The sequence below is a fragment of the Chiloscyllium plagiosum genome, unplaced genomic scaffold, assembly GCF_037043375.1.
Source record: "Chiloscyllium plagiosum isolate Xiang-an unplaced genomic scaffold, Cpla_swu_hap1 HiC_scaffold_3, whole genome shotgun sequence".
Classification (NCBI taxonomy): Eukaryota; Metazoa; Chordata; class Chondrichthyes; order Orectolobiformes; family Hemiscylliidae; genus Chiloscyllium; species Chiloscyllium plagiosum.
The window spans coordinates 59,182,110-59,203,134 of record NW_028270141.1 but is presented as its reverse complement, the minus strand read 5'-3'; the positions used below and the strand labels follow the sequence as shown (position 1 = coordinate 59,203,134).

General features: G+C 40.1%; 1 protein-coding gene across 5 annotated transcripts in view; it reads right to left on the bottom strand.

Moving 5' to 3' along the window:
* LOC122548623 (uridine-cytidine kinase-like 1) overlaps positions 1–21,025 on the bottom strand; it is a 205,683-nt gene that overhangs the window by 90,111 nt on the left and 94,547 nt on the right. For all 5 annotated transcript variants that reach the window (XM_087979769.1, XM_087979785.1, XM_087979778.1 and 2 more), the window contains exon 5: positions 13,014–13,085. In XM_087979769.1, coding sequence (XP_087835895.1) covers positions 13,014–13,085 — 72 coding nt within the window. The remainder of the gene's footprint in view (positions 1–13,013; positions 13,086–21,025) is intronic.

The window sequence follows — 21,025 nt, the reverse complement described above, 5'->3', positions numbered from 1 at the left end:
TAATCACAACTCCTTAAGTGAGTCTCACATCGGTGGTTGGGAAGCTACTAGAGAGAATTCTTAAGGGTAGGGGTTACATGGTTATGGAAAAGCATGACCTGATTAAGGACAGTCAGCATGGCTTTGTGCAGGGCAGGTCTTGTCTTGCTAACTTGATTGTATTGTTCAAGGAGGTGACAAAGGTGATCAATGAGGAATAGATGTTGACTACATGGATTTTAGTAAAGCTTTTGACTAGGACCCTCATGGTGGGCTCATCCAGAAGATTAAGATGGATGGCATCCATGGTGACTTGGCTGCGTGGATTCAGAATTGGCTTGCCCATAGAAGGCATAGAAGGGTAGTGGTGGAAGGGTATTTTTCAGGCTGGAGGTCTATGACTCGTGGTGTTCAGCAGAGATCCATACTGGGACCTTTTCTGTTTGTGATATATATGAATGACTTGGATGAAAATTAAGATGGTAAGTTTGCAGATGATAAAAAGACTGGTGGAGTTGTGCATAGTGTAGAAGGTTGTCAAAGGACACAGTGGGCTATAGATCAATTGCTGACATGGGTGGAGAAATGGCAGATGGAGTTTAATCCATGTAAGTGTGAGGTGCTGCCCTTTGGAAGATCAAACGTTAAGGAAAAATATACACTAATGGTAGGACCCTGAATGGCATTGATGTACAGAATGGAATTCAAATCCATAGCTCTGTGAAAGTGACCACGTAAGTAGATAGGGTGGGTAAGGAATGTGTTTGGCATGCTTATCTTTATTGGTTGGAAAGTTGAATACAAGAGTCAGGATATCAGCTTGCAGTTTATAAGGCTTTGGTTAGGTCACACTTAGAGTACTGCAATCAATTCTGGTCGCAGGAAGGATGTGGAGGCTTTGAAGAGGGTGCAGAAAAAGTTTACCAGGACGTTATCTAGATTAGAGGGAATGAGTTATAAGGAGAGGTGAAAAAAATTCAGTTTGTTTTCTCTTGAGTGGCAGAGCCTGAGGAGAGACTTGATAGAAGTCTATGAAATTATGAGATGCATAGGTAGGGTTCACAGTCAGAATTGTTTTTTCCCAGAGATGAAATATCTAAAATCAGGGGGCATGCATCTAAGATGGGAGGGGGAGGGGAGGGAGAATTCAAAGGAGATGTGAGGGGCAAGTTTTTTTTAAACCTAGACAGTGATAGGAATCTGGAACACATTGCCAGGGGTGGTGGTGGATGGTGGTGGAGACTGACACAATGGGGGCATTTAAAGAGACTTTCAAATAAGCACATGAAGATGCAAGGAATGTGGGGATAAGGATCAAAGGCAGGCAATAGAGATTAGTTTGATTTGGCACCATGTTCGGCACAACATCGAGGGTCGAAGAGTCCATTCCTGTCCTGCATTGTTCTATGTCTGGAATCAGACTTGTCCAATAATAATGGGACAGCACGGTGGCTCAGTGGTTAGCACTGCTGCTTCACAGCACATAGAACAATACAGCGCAGAACAGACACTTTGGCCCTCGATGTTGCGCCAACCTGTGAACTATTCTCAGCTCATCCCCCTATACTATCCCAAAATCATCCATATGCTTATCTAAGGATTGTTTAAATCTCCTTAATGTGGCTGAGTTGACTACATTAGCAGATAGGGCATTCCACGCCCTTACCCACTCTCTGCATAAAAGACTTTCCTCTGACATCTGTCTTAAATCTATCACCCCTCAATTTGTAGTTATCCCCTCTCGTACAAGCTGACGTCATCCTACTGTCTACCCTATCTAATCCTCTGATCATCTTGTATGTCGCTATCAAATCCCCCCTTAGCCGCCTTCTTTCCAATGAGAACAGACCCAAGTCTCTCAGCCTTTCCTCATAAGACCTTCCCTCCAGACCAGGCAACATCCTGGTAAATCTCCTCTGCACCTTTTCCAATACTTCCACATCCTTCCTGTAATGGGGCGACCAGAAGTGTACACAATATTCCAAGTGTACCAGCGTTTTATATAGTTGCAGCATAATATTGCGGTTCCGGAACTCAATCCCTCTACCAATTAAACCTAACACATCTTCTTCACAGCACTATCCACTTGGGTGGCAACTTTCAGGGATCCATGTACATGGATTCCAAGATCCCTCTGCATATCCACACTACCAAGAATCTTTCCATTGACCTGGTACTCTGCCTTCCTGTTATTCTTCCCAAAGTGCATCACCTCACATTTAGCTGCATTGAACTCCATTTGCGACCCTTCAGCCCAATTCTGCAGTTTATCCAAGTCCCCCTGCAACCTGTAACATTCTTCCAAACCGTTCACTACTCCACCGACTTTAGTGTCGCAGTGGTCCCAAAACAGATCCTTTTGGCACACCACTAATAACTGGACTCCAGACTGAATATTTTCCATCAACCAGAAAGCCAGTTTCTAATCCAAACTGCTAAATCACCCTCAATTCCATGCCTCTGTATTTTCTCCATCAGCCTACCATGTGGGACACTGGTTCAATTCCACCCTCATGTGGAGTTTGCACTTTCTCCTTGTGTTTGCGTGGGTTTCCTCCAGGTGCTCTGGTTTCCTCCCACAGTCCAAAACTGCACAGATTAGGTGGATTGGCCATGCTAATTACCCATTGTGTCCAGAGTATGCAGGCTAGGTGAGTTAGCCACGGGAAATGCAGAGTTATACGGTAGGGACATGGGTCTGGTGGGGTGCTCTTCGGGGGGTTGGTATGGACTCAACAAGCCGAATGGCCTGCTTCCACACTTTTGGGATTTTATTTTATTCTATGAATAAAATCAGCTGGGGTTACAACACTTTACTGTCATTTGGTGAGATTCCTGGAATTCCCATTTTTGTGGCACTGCATAAGTATCTACATCATAGTTCAAGGCAGCAGCTCTCCGCCAACTTCTGAAGGGCAAGTCAGGGTGAGCAATAAATGCTGTTCTAATAAACAAATAAATTTAAAAGCATGCAATTTGGTCTTGCCACACAGTCTTGCCTAGTTGGATAGCTTACTTTTAACTGTCTTGGAAGCCAATCCACTCACTGAAACCGCTGAAAGCAGCATAGTAATGTGACTTTAAAAAGGTTAATTAGGGGAATAGATAGTATCCTTTGTAGGCAGGATTGAAAGTCCTGCAAGGTATGTTGCCTGCCCAGTGCCAGGGTAAAGGATATCTCTGACCGCTTGAAAAGATACTGGAGAGGGAGGGGGAGGATCCAGTTGTTGTGGTCCATGCCAGAACAAACAACATTCGGCCAGACTAGGAAAGAGAACCTATTCAGGGATTACCAGGAGCTAGGAACCAAATTAAAGAACAGGTCCTCAAGGTATAGAAGCTCTGGATTACTGCTTGAGCCACGTGCAAATTGGCTTAGGGCTACAAGAATAAGGGAAGTAAACACGTGGCTAAGAGAGTGGTGTGGGAAAAAGGGGTTTCTTTCATCGGGCAGTGGTATCGGTATTGAAACAGGAGGGATTATACCGCTGGACAGTCTCTACCCGAACCAAGCTGGGACCAATGTTCTCACAAAAAGGGTAAACAGGCTGGTCAACAGGACTTTAAACTAGAAAGTGGGAAACAAAGCAGCAGATTAATATCCATAAGGGTGGATTCAACTGTGTGAAAAATATGAAAGAAATGGCAGGGAAGGAGAACTCAGGAGAGGCTATGAGAGTCTCCAGCACAAACACGAACAGGACACAGTGTTTTGACAAGGTTAGCAATCAAACTTCAAGCACACTAGACAAACAAATGACAATGAGAAGAACAACAGTTAATATAGGACTGAACGGGTTATATCTGAATGCAAGCAGTATAAGGAATAAGGTAAATTAGCTTTTTGCGCAGATCAAAATTGACAGGTATGATGTGGTGGGCATCACGGAGATGTAGCTGCAAGGAGATTGGGATTGGGAGCTGAATATCCCAGGATATATATCCTATCAAAAAGATAGGCAGGTGGGCAGAGGAGGTGGGACTGCCCTATTAGTAAGAAATGAAATTAAATCAGTAATAAGAAACTAAGTAAGGTCGGATGGCATAGAAACTGTGTGGGTAGAATTGAGGAACTACAAAAGGTGAAAAAACCATAGTTGGAGTTATGTACAGGCCTCCAAACAGTAGTCAAGAGCTGGGGTGCAAGATATACCAGAAAGAAAACATGTTTGACCAGGCAAAGTTACAGTGATCATGGGGGATTTCAAGATGCAGGTGGATTGGGAAAATCAGGTTGGTAGTGGATTGCAAGAAAAGGAATTTGTGGAATGTGTGCAAGATGGCTTTTTGGAGCAGATTGTGGTGGAGCCCACTAGGGAACAGGTAATACTGGATTTAGCATTGTGCAATGAGGCAGACTTGACATGGGAGCTTAAGGTGAAGGAACCCTTAGGAAGCAGTGATCATATATATGATTGAGTTTACTCTGCAATTTGAGAGGGAGATGATAAAATCAGAATTAAGGGTATTACAGCTAGATAAAAGCAACTATTTAGGCATGAGGGAGAAGCTGGGCTGAATTGACTGGGAGAGAAGCTTAGCAGGAAAGAGAGTGGAACATCACTGGCAGGAGTTTCTGGGAGTAATTAAGGAGACACAGCAAAGATTCATCCCAAGGAGAAAGAAGTATGGTACAGGAAGGATGAGGCAATTATGGCTGACTCGGGAAGTCAGGGATAACATAAAAGCAGCATGAAAAGCATGTAATGTGGCAAAGGGCATTGCGAAACCAGAGGATTGGGAAGCTTGCAAAGACCAACAAGAAAAGAAATAGGACGGAGAAGATTAAATAAGCTAGCCAGTAATATTAAGGAAGACTGTAAGAGTATCTTTAGATATATAAAGGGCAAAAGACAGGCAAAAATAGACATTTGACTGCTGGAAAAGGATGCTGGAGAGATAGTAGTGAGGAACTGACTAATTACTTCACATCAGTCTTCATGGTAGAAGACATAAGTAATACTCCAAAAATTCAAGAGAGTCAGCGGGCAGAGCTGAGTATGGTGGCCATCTCGAAGGAGAAGGTGTTAGAAAAAAATGAAAGGCCTGAAGGTGAATAAATCACCTGGACCAGATAGACTATACCCCAGAGTTCTAAAGGAGATAGCTGAAGATATGGTGGAGGTATTAATGGTGATCCTTCAGGAATCACTTGAATCTGGGAGGGTCCCAGAGGACTGGAAAATCACTAAAGTGACACCCCTGTTTAAAATGGCAGTAAATCAAAATTACAGATGAATTAGCCTAACCTTGGTCGTGGAATGCATTGGGAAGGATGCGATTTCTGAATACTTGGAAGTGTCTGGTAAAATAGGGCAAAGTCTGCATGGCTTCATCAAGGGAAGTCATGCCTGACAAATCTGCTAGAATTCTTTGAGGGAGTAACGAACAGGTTAGACCAAGGAGAACCAATGGATATTATCTACCTGAATTTCAGGAAGGCCTTTGACATGGTACTGCACAAGAGGCTGCTGTAAGATAAGGGCAAGGTGCGAGTATGGATAGAAGCCTGGCTGTCTGGCAGAGAGTAGAAAGTGGGGATAAAAGGGTCTTTCTCAAGATGGCAGCCAGTGACAAGTGGTGTCCTGAAAGGGTCACTGTTGGAACCACAACTTGCCACTTTATACATTAACAATCTAGATGAAGGAACTAAGGGCATTCTGGCTAAGTTTGCAGACAATACATAGATAGATGGGCAGGTAGCATTGAGGAGGTAGGAATTTGGACAGGTGAGGAGAGTGGACAAAGAAATGACAGATGGAGTACATCTTGGCAGTGTGAGGTCATGCACTTTGGTTAAAAAAGTAGAAGCATGGACTATTTTCGGAATGGGCAGAAAATTCAGAAGTCTGAAGTACAAACAGACTTGGGAGTTCCAGTTCAGGATAGTGTCAAGGCAAACTTGCAGGTTGAGTCAATGGTTAGGAACACAAATGCAATGTTGGTATTTATTTTGAGAGGATTTGAATATAAAAGAAGGGATGTACTTCTGAGGTTCTACAAGGTTCTGGTCAGACCATATTTGGAGCATTGTGCGCACTTTTCACTGCCACAGAAGGTTGTGGAGGCCAGGTCACTGAGTATACTTAAGAGGGAGATAGATTCTTGATTGATAACAAGATCAAGAGTTACAGGGTGCAAGTGGGAGAACAGGGTTGAGAAACTTATCAGCCATGATTAGAATTGTGGAGTAGATGGGATTGAATGGGCTAATTTCTGCTCCTATGGCCAGTTCTCCCAGATCAGGCTTTCTAGTTTTTTTGTTTAGCTGTAGTAGTAAGAAGTTGTTTGGGTCCCAGAAGTGTTGGGGCTTCAGTAAATGACTCTTAACTGTGACTTTCCCAGAAATCTCTCTTGACGTTGAACTGCATGCAAGAATCTGCATCTTAATTTACCTTTTTTGCCAAGGGGGCGTGTTTATGGGATGTTATTATATTGGAACAATTAATTAGTGATGGGTACTGTATCTATTATTTGGTTAAGAATTTCTAAATTCCTCTTTCTTTTGTTTGTATTTTAACTATAATGTTTAAATAAATTGTGTTTTGCTTCACATTGAGTCATTTGATCAGTTCTGTCACATTTGGAACATTCACTTCACATCTACCTTTAAAATAAGGTTACCTTCTTGAAACATTTTGAAGCAGTCTGGTCTGGTCTGGTCCATAACAGTACCATAGAAAAAAATAAGCTAAAGAGAGTTGGTACTATTGCCCTGGAAACTATGGATTTTGGTGGACCGGAATTCATAAAACTCACTTCAGTTTCAGTGTAAAAATGAATGTTCTTCCAACCAATAAAGCAAAATTAACTACTTCTAAATTTATGGGATGATGTTAAGTTTGCTGTATACATTTCCCTTGTTATCTCAAATATTTAATTTATTGTTGCATTTAAAACAAGCAGCTATGGCTGAGTTTACAGTTAATGTTGGTGAAGTTGTATAAGTTATCCATATTAGTCACTTTAATTCTGATGTGTATCCAATGTTTATCTCCATTATAAACAGCCTTACGCTCATCATTGACCATTTATATTTATTCATTTCAAAATACAGCATTCCTTGTAATTACAGTAACGTTATACTTGGTATTGTTGTAGGGAGAAATATCAAAGAGGTGCCTTAAGTTCTATGTTCCTCAGCAAAAGCGACCTTTATTCAGACCTCTATTACTACTTACATGGGAGAGGCCAGAGGCCACTTCAAATCTGGCTTTTACATGGGGCCCAGTCACCCTCTTAATTACAGTTCAGATCTGAAATCAATGACACTCTGGGTTCCCTAGCAAAATACAACATTTTCATACCTTGGCTAGTTTTGAGAAAATTTGTAGCTCAGGTTGAGGTTCTGGATGTAGGTTTGCTGGCTGAGCTGGAAGGTTCATTTTCAGATGTTTTGTCACCATGCTAGGTAACATCTTCAGTAAGCCTCCCGACGAAAGCTCACTGAAGATGTTATCTATCATGGTGACGAAATGTCTGAAAATGACCCTTCCAGCAAGCAAACCTACATCCAGATTTTTATACCTTTTGAGTGACTATAATTATATGCAACATTGATATTATTGTCGGCCACATCCTCCTAATTATAGATCCACTTCAGTGAAGACATAATCAATGATAGACAACTTTATGGGAGGATCTAGGACTGTCCATAATCTCATGAGGTCTACAAGATAGCTCCACCATATTGCATTGGGATCTTATAATGCTTCTGACAGTTATATTCCTTTCCTGACATTTGCCAGCTGCACCACATTATTTACCAAAAACCGACATACTTGCTTACCATGAAGAACTCTTTCAAATTTTGTACTCACTTTAGTATGGCAGATTAGGAAGGATATTAATTTCTACTAATTGTTTTAAAATCTTTAAAATCAACTCTAGTATAAAGTTACTACAATTCTATGACATAGCTAACAAAATGAGAACAACCCTTCTCTCTTCAGCCTGAGAGGATCAAACAGTCCTTCTGACTTGCAACTGCAGTTTACAATTTGCATGCTGTAAGTGAATTTTAAACTGATGTTTCAGTTTTAAATTTTAAACAAATCTTTACTGTTTCTAATCTAAACACTTTCCAAAACTAATTATCTTTTCTTAATAAAAGCATCTATTCGAATTCTACTGGTAAGAGTGAAATTCGATCACTTTACAATTTTACCAAGCCATTAAAACAAACTTGTTTAGGTTCCACAAACAACTAGAGACAGAACCACATGTATTTTGTTTTTGTCACTCTTTCCTTTATCTATGGATGTAAGAATTTGTTCAAATTATCTACATCTACACTTAAGTTTCAATTGTTTATCTCTCCCTAGTCGTGACCTCTTTTTCTTTAAGAACCTTCCTCTGCCCTCTTCCTGTGCCAGTGGTTTTTCAGAGGTCATGTTTACCCCATTTATTACTTTATCTTCCCTAATAATGCCTTGGGCCTCTTGACTGCCTAGAAACATTTGTTGAAAGAATACAGCTAACCTTTTCACAATAATTTGTTGTTTGCCTTTCTAATTGCCTACAATTCAGTTCAGAATACTATAGTCAGAATACTAAAGGATGAGACTTTTCTTCTACTTCTTACTAAATAACAAGCTTGGGGCTGTGCCTAAACTAGGCCGTTCAAAAATGCCCCTTAAAAAGCTTATATATTTAGAAATGCCTGTTTACGGAAACCTGATTAACTTGCCTAATGTTTCTACCTATGGAGAATCTCATCTTATCCCCTATATCTACATGGAGACCAAAAGTCTAGCTGTGATCATCTGTACGTAACTATCAAACCCTTTCGGCCATCTTGTGTTAGCTAAAAGTAAAATCCCTAAGCAGCCACCTTGTCAACTTTACTCATGGGCTGCTACAATGGTATAATGCAAGATTACCAACTTTATGTTACAAGAAAACTGAAAGAACTGCAGATGCTGTAAATCAGAAACAACTGTGGAGAGAAATCAGAGTTAATGTTTTAGGTCAACATTCACTCAACCTGAAACGTTAATTCTGATTTTTCTCCACAGATGCTGACAGACCTACTGAGCTTTTCTAGCAATTTCTGTTTTTGTTTCTGATGCTAATGTTACAACCTGGTTATGGACAAGTGGTCTTTTATTTTAATTTTGGTCAATGAATTGTGAGATCCAAGGGACATACTAAGTCTACAGTTTTGATCAAATAGCAATAGACTTTTCTACACAATATCAGAAGTTGCACATCTATAATACACATACAACTTAAATTCTAATATCCAGAATTAACACATGGTATTAATCAGTAAAAGATTAATGATAAAATGTCCCACAGCACACAACAAACAGCAAATGCAATAAAGTCAAATCTCATGGATTTTTCAATGAGTCCCCTCCAAATATAAATACCACGATGGGTCAATGAATCTGAAAACTTCACAGAGGATTATTATTCTTTACTTCTGCTGACCTGGCCTTGAAACTTCTTGTCATTATTCCTCATCATGAACTGCCTCAATGGCTGTTCCCATTATGGTAAATCACCTTCCTTTCTTGGGTCTCTGCTCCTCTGGATTCCAAAAATCTGCACTGCACTATTTATTCACAGGTATAACTCCAGCCTTTCACTAATAGCTAGATTCACCAAGCCAAATCTTTCCTTGTGCTTTTTACTGAGCTCTCTTGCTCAGTTGCATCAATCAGACACTGCTTAAGGTCCTTCAGTGCCCCCACATCCTGCACTCTCAGCTACAGATCTATTATGGCACCCAGGGACTTGGAAACCACCACAACATTCACAACTTTCAAGATATTCAAGTGCACAGGACAAAATTTACTGCAACCTACAAATGGGTAATTCAGTTGCCTTCATTGCATTATAGCTAAAAGTCAGGAATTCAGTGCCTGTCTCATAACTCTACTTTGTTTACTCTGTCTCCTTTGAACTCCTGTTCGGTGATCCCCAAGTTACCTATTGAAAGCCTTGCAATAGGCAGAATTTTATTGTTGCCACTTAGCAACTCTTGGAACTAAGTGTGCTTTGAATATGACATTCTCATAGAATAGATTATAAATGTGAGCGGATACATTTTGTAGGAAGAATAAGGATAGATGAGTTTAAAGGTAGTGCAAGGAGACAGACTTGGGAATGCTTGTGCACAATTATCTGAATGTAGCAGGACAGATTAACAAAGTGATTAATAAAGAATTTGTGAAGAGACATATAGGACTAAAAGTTATGTCAAACAAACAAAGGACACCAGTACTATATTTAGGAACAACACAAAAGCTTGGAGACAGTACTGCTGAGATTTACTAGAATAGTCCCAGTTACTCAGTAAATTGGAGAAGCTGGGGTTGATCTTCTTGGAACAAGAAGAAATTCCTTTCTGATAATAAAGGGCACAGACATAAGATGCTTGGCAAAACAAAGTTCTGACATGAAAATTTTTTTTTGCACAAGTGATTAGAATTTGGAATGGGTTATCTTTAGGATGGGTACGCAGATTAAACAATAACCTCCAAAAGGGAAGTGGACGACACCAAAGTTAGTGATATAGCGGACGGTGAAGAAGGTCATCTAAGATTAGAGGTCTTGAACAATGGGATCAATGGGCTGAGGAGTGGCAGATGGAGTTTAGTTTAGATAAAACTAAGGTATTGCATTGATCATACAAACAAGGAAAGTACTTATACAATTAATGATAGGGCCCTATCTAATGTTGTAGAACAGAGAGACTTAGGGCTTTCTCTACAAATTGTGTAATTCCTACAAATTTACATCATAGGTAGACAGAGTGATTAAGAAGACATTTAGCACGCTTGCCTTCATTGCTCAGATCTTTGAATATAGGAGTTGGGATGTCATGTCGAGGTTGTACAGGACGTTGGTGAAGCCCCTTCTGGAGTACCATGTGTAGCTCTTGTTGCTCTGTTATCAGAAGGATATTATTAGAGTATTCAGAAAAGATTTACTAGGATGTTGCCGGGAATGGAGGGTTTGAGATATAAAAATAGGCTGGAAAGGTCAGGACATTTTTTCACTGGAGCATAGGAGGATGAGGGGTGATCTTATTGAGGTTTATAAAATCATGAAGGCACCCTTGGATACTGGAGCTCAAAACAAGAGGGCATAGATTTAACATGAGAGGAGAAAGATTTAAAAGGGAATCAAGGGTGTTTTCTTTTTACAAAATATTTAGAAGGATCACAAGAGCATTTTCTTTTTACAGAGTGGCTCGTGTATGGAATGAACTGCCAGAGAAAGTCTTGGATGCGGGTACAGTTACAATTTTTAAAAGACATGGTTCAAACTCAGGCAGGTGGGACTAGTTTTGTTTGAGAACATGGTCGACACGGACTGATTGGACTATGCTGTATGACTCTATGACTGAGGGAGGAAAACTTTCAGGGATGTAGGTAAGAGTTCCCTCCAGGTTCTATGTTCATCTCACTCTGCAATAACCAAGCAGTCACTGCACAGGCAACTCAAGTTTTTTTACTTTAGGAAAGCCTGGGCACACTGCTGCACCAAAAAAATTAAAGTTGCTATTCACTGAAATGAATTGGCCCAGCACAACAGAAAATTAGAGGTACATTGAGTGGGACTAACTGATTTGCTCTTCAAAGGAGATAGCATAATACTCAGCTGGTGAACTAACCTCCAAAGTACTGCTCTACTATATGGTCCTATAATAGGATCAAAAACTGTTCATTTTGGCATTAAGCATAGCAGAAAACTAATAATATCATAAAACTATCATTAAATCTGTGTTTGCTACTGTGCAAGTACAACAATAGTTGGTTGGTAGTACAGAACTTGAACATTGCTAAAAAGAGGGAGGTGTTTTTGAAGCTTTTTTTTGCTCTCATCAGAACAAATGCAAAAATGCCCATTTCAAAGGAAGCAACAATTTATACTTCACGAAAATGGGTGATAAATCAGATCAAAGTTGGCAAATCTTCTCAGCAACAAAATAACAATTAATTTCACCTAAAGTTACTCAATGTTCATCACGTATAAACTTAGACTTGTTATCAGTAGTAAAAAAAAATGTTCTTTGATCATAACAGCAGATGCTGATCATCCTCTTCACGAAATCTTCTCACGAGGATAAACGCAAATAAGTGTGTTCTTGGGTAATATTAAATCATAAGCTACCTTTAAGTCATAAAGACAACAAAGTCACAACTTTCTCAGAGAAAGGAAAATTTCAAGTTACTTCTTGAAAATCAGAATTCAGCTGCTAGGGCTAAAGGCTAAAGCGCCGATGGAGTGACTCTATTGGATTTTTTAAAAATCTTATTCTGGATTAAGGGCATTTGGAAGGAAATAGCACTGTACTATTTAAGTGGGATGGCAAGCAGCTCAGAGGAAAGATACTTTATGTTAAAAATATATGACTAGAATAGAGAAGCTCTATGGCAGCACAGTGACTCAGTGGTTAGCACTGTTGCCTCACACCGCCAGGAACCTGGGTTCAACTACAGCCTTGGGCGACTATTGTGTGCAGTTTGCACATTCTCGACATGTCTGTATGGGTTTCATCTGGGTCCTTCAGTTCCCTCCTACAGTCCAAAGATGTGCAGGTTAGGTGGACTGGCCATGGTAAATTGCCCATAGCATCCAGGGATGTGTCAGTTAGAAGAATTAACCATGGGAAATGCAGGGTTACAGGGATAGGGTAGGAGAGGGGTGGTGAGCCTGTGTGGGGAGCATGGTGTGGACTTGTTGGGCTGAATGACATCTTTCCACACCAACAGGGATTCTAGGATATCAAGGAAGTTGTACAATTCCCACTTGGGAATTATTTATTCTTAAATGCAGAATTGATTTTATAATTAACAGTGGTAAGGTTCTGCATAAGGAACCCATTGCTTAAGTTTCAGATAACTTAGAAATGTACATTATTAATTATCTTGATCTTAGATTAAAATAAATGCTCGGCACAATATCGTGGGCCGAAGGGCCTGTACTGTTGTATGTTTTATGTTCAACATTCAGTACTAGACAGAGTACTACTCTTTTGTTCTTGTTTAAGTATTGTAACAAAGAAGAAAGATGAATACCTTAAGAAGTTCCTTGTTGGCAAATGCAAGTATTCCTTCAAAGATCACAACATTTGCTCCATATACAGTTTTCTGTAAAACAAACACAAGTTAATGAACTTTGAAGTTGCCTGCCTCGGTCTAACCAAGAAGTCAATGTACGGCATTCAATGGTAACACATTGCAACATTATAGATAATATTTAAAACTGACAGAAATTAAATGTTTATAGGCTTTAGCCTCCATTAGAAAATTGGCTGCTAGCAGGGCAGAGCAGGTAGGGTCATGGTGGTGGTGGTGGTAGTAAAGAAAAATGTTTCATAAACACTGGCTACCACTGGAACATGGTCACAATCAAAATATCATCTTTCTACCTGAAACAGCAGATCTAATTTAAATGTAAAGTGAGAAATCTACTTATTTTGTGGCTTTAATGGTATTTCTTACATAAAATTAATTTCAAATCAGTATGAACGAACATGATTGAATGATTCAAAAATCCTGAGACTTTGGGATCAGAATACACAAAAACATTTATATGAAAAATAGTGATAATTTTTTTTCACTGTTTGGAGGAGAAACATGTTTCACTAAACCTGCAAGCAATCAATTTTTAACTACTTAAAATTGAAGCCGAGTTGTTACTTAAAATATTAAATGCCCACATTTCCATTTCTGCCATACATTTACGATATATAAATCTGAATGATTTCACCCAGGGCAAAATTTCAATCTATCACGTTTACTTCTAAGCTAAACACTACTAATTGTCCAAAAGAAAAATATTTTTCATTAAAAATCCACATTTGATCCTATATTCCAGAATCTATAAATGAGAATTTTAAGCTTTAAAAGTAAAAATGTTCTACTATTACGAACACGGTTTAAAAAAAATCTACAAACCACTCACTATTAACACTAACATTGTGTAGCCAATATAGATTTAGCACTAATTGAAAAATTTGATGATGTTGGATAAATTACTGAGAACATTCAAGTCAACCACATTATTTTTAGATTGCAAATGGCCATAAAATACCAAATGTGGGAAACCAAATATCTTACAAAATATCAGGACATACATCCTGTTAATTTCCCTTATGTTCAATCAAATTAACAGCTTCAGTCTACATAAAAGGCTTTTGATGTATAGAACGATAGATTACTAAATAAATAATAAACAAACACTTGCAGCCAATCAACTTTTTTTAAGGAAGTAGTTGTGTCCAACACTTTCATTCATTAGTGGTAGATTACCTCCTCAAGAATATTTAAGACATCATCAAACTTCAAGATTTTCTAAGTCCACAGAAGGTTGTGAAAATACTTAAATCTTACAAGAAACACACTCCCTTTCACGGTTAAATTGGCAACAAATCCATGACTTAAGTTCTACAATTCAAAGTTAAATCTCAGCATGAATTCCTTTAGTTCTTTTCGCTGAGATAAATTCAAAACTTAGGACATAGGTACCTTAACATTGTTAATCACATAGTAGTTGCAAGAGTTGGTATGTTTAATCAATTTGCCTGCTAATGCAAAACAAGCTGTTTTTCATTCACTGAGGGTACTTAATTTGCATTTGCTCGGAAACAGCTAAAAAACATTCAGCCCAGTATGTTGATTTTCTATTAATTGGATCTTAATTGTATTCAGATGGTGGTTTTCAATGGGGAAGCACCTGTGTTCAGTTAGCTGTGATTTCAAGATCAGAGATGCACTGTATGTAATATCTCTCTAAATAAAAGCTGAAATGAAGACTTGGTTCAAATTCCATTTTCTACTGTCTGCCTATCTATGTTGTGATACAATAACCCAGGAGGTTAAAATGAAGTTAAAACCTTTTGTTAAAAAATTGCTATTGGAAAGATTTTTTAGAAATTCTGATTCTATTGTCAGCAGACCATATCTCCTAGCATTCAGGAAAGTTTTAACAAAATGGAAATAAATTCTTCTCACCAAAATCACAAGGCTATACAAACGGGAAGATAGTAAAACCACATTGGCATAGAGGATAATATCCTTTGCTCAGAAGTGCTGAATACAATTGCTAAAATATTTGTATAAACACTAGAATACTTAGCAATGAAACAGAATCTAATTTATTAGTGTAAATGAAAATGTAAAATTCAACTAGAGTGCATTTCACAATATCATAGTTGTCTTTTAATTTTTGACCATTACGACAGAATAAAGAAAAAAAATTACAACAAGGATATTTGTTATTTTGTCTGACAGCCAATTACCACCCTCATCAGCAACTGTTACAACCCTCACTAATAGCAAAATTCAAGGCGGTAACACTGATTTGTCAGCAGTCCAAATCCTACACCCACAAGCTTCGTGCTTTGGCTGTGTTGTAACATTGGAATGAAATGAGTATCTTTTGAGAGAGAAAAAGCTACTTTATATGTACAAAGGAGTAACCAGAAGCTGAAAATACTGGTAGATGTTCATGCAGACAATAATTTGCTATCAATTATAAGTCTACGTAGATTTATTGTCTTTCTGCCACAAGGTGTAAAATGACATGCTAAAAGTCAATCAAAATCTGCTATCTGTGGTTAATCATTTGAAACATAAATGGCCACAAGTATCATAATACTTTTAAAATGAAAGCTTGTAATTTGGTGAATTATTATTATGTCACAAAATATGTGATTGCATTAGGGATAGGAAAGCATGTGTTATATTCGATAGCGGGGAAAAGCAATCCATTTGGCAATCCAACTGACCCCCTGTTGTGGGATGTAATGGAATGTACGAACAGTACCTGAGTAAGCAGCTGCTTGGAATTCTGGCTTGTAATAAAATCTTACAAAATACTCTTGCCTTACACATAAAGCATATAAGATGAATATTAATTTTCTCTTTGATACAGTTGGGCAGCACAGCCAAGGTCCCGGGTTTGATTCCAGAATTGGGTGACTGTCTATTATCATGTGGAGGTGCTGGTGTTGGACTGGGGTGGCCAAACTTTAAAAATCACACAACACCAGGTTAAAGTCCAACAGATTTATTTTGAAGTACTAGCTTTCGGAGCGCTTCTCCTTCAGATAACTAGTGGAGCAGGATCGTAAGTCACAGAATGTATAGCAAAAGATCACAGTGTCAAGCAATTAAAACAATATATTTAACAAACCTATATTGGTATTAAATCTTTCATCTTTTAGAATGGGTTGCAGGTTTTGGTTCATTAAATGTAAATCCCAGAACTTCTTTTAAGCCACATTCTCGAGATAACTTAAGGTTTTATTTAAAAAAGTTACATTTCAGCTCAAACATTGTATTAAAGGTGTGCCGTTAAGAGTCTGTCTGTATCCCAATCTTGGGTCAAACTGGTTCTATTTCCAAAGTAGGAATTTATAAAATGTTATATGGATTGACTGCCTGGAATTTGAGTGTCTTTTGAGGAAAAACAGAAGGTATTTGCAAATACAAATGCACCACATAGACTTTGTATGTGTGTGCGTGCACGTGAGAGTGAGAGTTTAAGGCATGTAAGAGAGTGTGTGTTTGCGAGTGTGCGTGAGTGTAGAGTGTGTGTACTGGGGTCACCTGTGGTGTGACATGACATGTGACGTGTGGTCCTGGTTGAGGGCACCTTCATGGGTACCAAACTTGGCTCTGGCTTGGCCACTCTGCGTTATTGCATATCCCGAAGTCTGCCTTGAAGGACAGTCAACCAAACATCTGAGGCTGAATGTCCCTGGCCAGCTGTGTCTCATGTGACTCAGCTAACGTTGTCTATCTTGTACGTTGCAGATAACGATGTGCCGAGGCATGGTACATTGGCGAGACCAAGCAGATGTTATGACAACGGATGAATGGACAATCACCAGACAGAGATGTTCCCTCCAGTTGGGGAACACTTCAGCGGTCAAGGCCACTCAGCCTTGGATCTTCAAGTGACCATCCTTTAAGGCATACTTTGGGATATTCCATACGGAATAAGTGACAGTTTGACTGTGACATTTTAAAAAATCTTACCAAACAGCAGACTCAGTGAGTACTACAGGCCCTGAGATAGAATTGAGGCCAGCCAGTGCTGGGCCACGCCCACCCACGTCGCATCTGAGTGACACGCATTGAGTGGGTGTGGAGTTGCATTAAACTGAACGCCAAACAACCTTGTTAATGAGGAAAAAACTTCAAGAAAAAAACCTTCGGATTTCAGAGCTTTTCGGATTTCAGGATTTCGGATAAAGGGCTATCTACCTGTACTTCCAAATAAACTGTTGGACAATAACCTGGTATTATGAGATTTTTAACTGAATCTATTATACATGTTTCAGCTTCTGAGTTTCAGAGTCCAGATATCAATGTACGAGGCAATTCTTCTAAGCAGTTTTGCTTTCCTCTCATATTCAAATGTCTCCAAATTTACTTTGTATATATGCCAGATATCTAACTTCCTGATATTTCACTTCATGTTGAAGGTGCAGAACCTAAAAGCAGATATCTGCTTTTTGGAAATTAGCCATCTCAATTTCAGGACATCTCCACAGGAGTTCTTCAGATTAATATCCAAACAATTTCAGCTGCTTCATCAATGACCTACTCTCCACCAAAAGGACATAAGTGTGGATATTCACTGATGATTGCATAATGTTCAGCAACATTAATAGTACAGGTGAAATGATATTTTACTCAGCACGAGCACAGCTTAATTGTCCTAACTTCACTAAAGATGCAAAATTTCACTGAGAGGACATGATTAAATAAAGGACATAAACTAAAAGTTACCACATCCAAAACTAAAACTATGGAAACATAAATCTGTCTTCTTTCTTAAGGCAAATTTTTTTTACAGTTTTGTCTTAGTACATTTTTGACTATTTACTCACAAACATCACAACCCATTTCTCTAATTACTAAAATAATATTCTAAATGCTTACTTTGCACTGTGTTCATGCTCTACATTGTATTCAAATAGTACTGAGAAATTGATCCTTTTCTAAATGAATGTGAAAGCTCTCCAAGCGTCCCAAAAGTGGTACCATCACCACAAACAACGTGTCCAGTTGTTCATTTTGCTCAGACAATGAAGATCAGTCATGATGTAGTGGAATAACAGAACAGGCAAGAGGAGTTGAATGGCCTCCTCCTGTTATGCTCCCAATGTAAACATCACTTCAAAAAATTAGGACTGAGTTAAGTCAAAACAGAATTAGGAAGTACAGTATTCAAACCCTGTTGAGATGATCTGGAAATTTAGGACTACTCAGCTCCAGACGTCATTGAAACTCTGGTTGAAACATGGACAAAAAGCTGAATTCCATTGGTGAGGTGAGGGTGCTTGCCTTTCACTTCAAGGATGCATTGACAGATTGTGACATCAGAAGTCATACTAAAATTAGATTCAATGGAAATTAAGGAACCAGTGGTTAGTGTCATATTCAGCAGAATGGAAGATGGTAGTAGTTTTTGGAAATTAGCCATCTCAATTTCAGGACATCTCCACAGGAGTTCTTCAGGTTAGTATCCTAGACCCAAACAATTTCAGCTGCTTCATCAATGACCTACTCTCCACCTAAAGGAGAGTGTGGATATTCACTGATGATTGCACAATGTTCAGCAACATTCATGAGTCTTCAAATACTGAAGTAGTCCATGACTAAATGCAGGAAGAAAGTGAGGACTGCAGATGCTGGAGATCAGAGTCAACAAGTGTGGTGCTGGAAAAGCACAGCAGGTCAGACAGCATCTGAGGAACAGAAGAGTCGACGTTTCGAGCACCTAGCCCACTGAACTTACTTTGACACTGTCCTGTCCCCCTTGGTGCAGAATCTCTCCACATACATTCAGGACACCACCCACACCCTCCACGACTTTCGATTCCCCAGCCCCCAATGCTTCATCTTCACCCTGGACAGCCCCGTCCCTGTATACCTGCATCGGCCATGACGAAGGCCTCCAAACCCTCTGCTTCTTCCTCTCCCACTGATCCAACCAGTACCTTTTCGACACACATTTGATTGGCTGAACCAGTCCTCACCCTCACCAATTTCTCCTCCCACTTCCTTCAAATGAAAGGGGTAGCCATAGGAACCGTATGGGCCCCACCTATGCCTGCCTTTTCATCAGGTATGTGGAACAGTCCATTTTCCACAGTTTCACAAGCACCATTCCCCACCGTTTCTTCCACTACATCGATGACAATATCGGCGCTGCATCGTGCTCCCACAAGGAAGTTGAACAGTTCATTAAGTTCACGTACACTTTCCACCCTGACCTCAAGTTCACCTGGACCATCTTGGTCACCTCCCTCTCTTTCCTGGTCCTCTCTATCTCCATTTCTGACAACCGACTCAACACAGACATCGACTTCAAACCCACCGCAGCTACCTGGACTACACCTCCTCCCACACCCTCCTGTGAAAACGCTATCCCCTACTCCCAATTTCTCCGCCTCTGCCACATCTGCTCCCAGGGGGACCAATTCCACTCCAGAACATCTCAGATATCCTCCTACTTCAAAGACCGCAATTTCCCCTCCATGTGGTCAACAACGCCCTCCAGCACATCTCCTCCACTTCCCACACCGCTACCTTTGAACTCCACCCCCCTATTGAGGACAGAACCCCACGGTCCTCACTTTCCAACCCACCAACCTCTGGATACAGTGCATCATCCTCTGCCATTTCCACCACCTACAGTCAGACCCCACCACCAGAGATTTCCCTCGCCACCTGTTTCAGCATTCCGCAGAGACCATTCCCTCCGCGACTCCCTTGTTAGGTCCATGCCCCCCACCAACACACCCTCCACTCCTGGTACCTTCCCTTGCCACCACAAGAGGTGTAAATCTGGAGTGTGCAAGAGACAGCAAGAGCACAGAGTGAGATTGCATGGTAGCAAAAGCACGGGAGCAAGAGCATGTGACAGCGAGTGTGCAAGAGCAATCTGGAACGTGAGAGAGCGCATACGCAAGCAAGACAGCAGGAAGTTAAAAAACCCCCAACACCAGGTTATAGTCCAACAGGTTTAATTGGAAGCACTAGCTTTCAGAGCGCCGCTCCTTCATCAGGTGGTTGTCCACAACCACCTGATGAAGGAGCGGCGCTCTGAAAGCTAGTGCTTCCAATTAAACCTGTCGGACTATTACCTGGTGTTGTGTGATTTTTAACTTTGTACACCTCAGTCCAACACCGGCATCTCCAAATCAAGACAGCAGGAGTAAGGGAAGATGGAAGACGGGTGTGCTTGAGGGAGTGCGCAGGAGTGGGAGCATGCGAGAGATTACTAGAGTTCTGAGGGAGCATGCAGAAGCACGAGTGCACAAAGGAGCATGCAGAGGCAAGTGAGCAGAGAGCTGGAGCGTGCGAGAGAGTTGCAATGCAAGATAGCAAATGTAGGAAAAAAGGTCAGTTGGTGTGTTGGTGAAAGGTTAACATTATTTGCCTGGAAGCCATTTTCCTGATTCGGCTGAGAGTTCCATTTTGTGTCCCCAGCCAAAACTTTGCTGGCTGTGCATTCCTTACTATGCGGTAATGTGAAAGGTTGTCCTTATCTTCCTTCTCAAGATAGTGTCTCCTCCCTTTGCTGAATGATCAGCGCAGGCTGTAGAACCAGTCAAGCTGACATAGACTTTCCAATTAGTCCCTCTTCCTTCTCTAGTTATTGCCTCTTCACGGTCATTCAGCCAATTAGGGATATCTCTGCTTAGTATTAGCAATCTGTGTAACTAGAGCAGGTGGTGATATCATTTGATCTGTCCACTTGTAGAATGCATAATAGTGCTTTAGTTTTGAACTTAATGACTAACCTCTAATTTAGTGCCAACTTGTAAGCATGCCAAACTGTGTAATTAAAGATCAGCTTCTATCTGTTTTCTCTATATAAACCTGTAGTATCCTGATGTACTTGGGAATAACACCGAGCCACAGTTAGGACGGTGAATTCCCCATGATATATCGTGTAATAAACTAATCAGTTCGCAAGGTCCGAGTCTGAGAGTTTTCTTCAACATTTGGCATAGTCGGTTTGGCCTCTATTTTACTAGGTTAGCCGGACCTGCAGTTTCATTTAC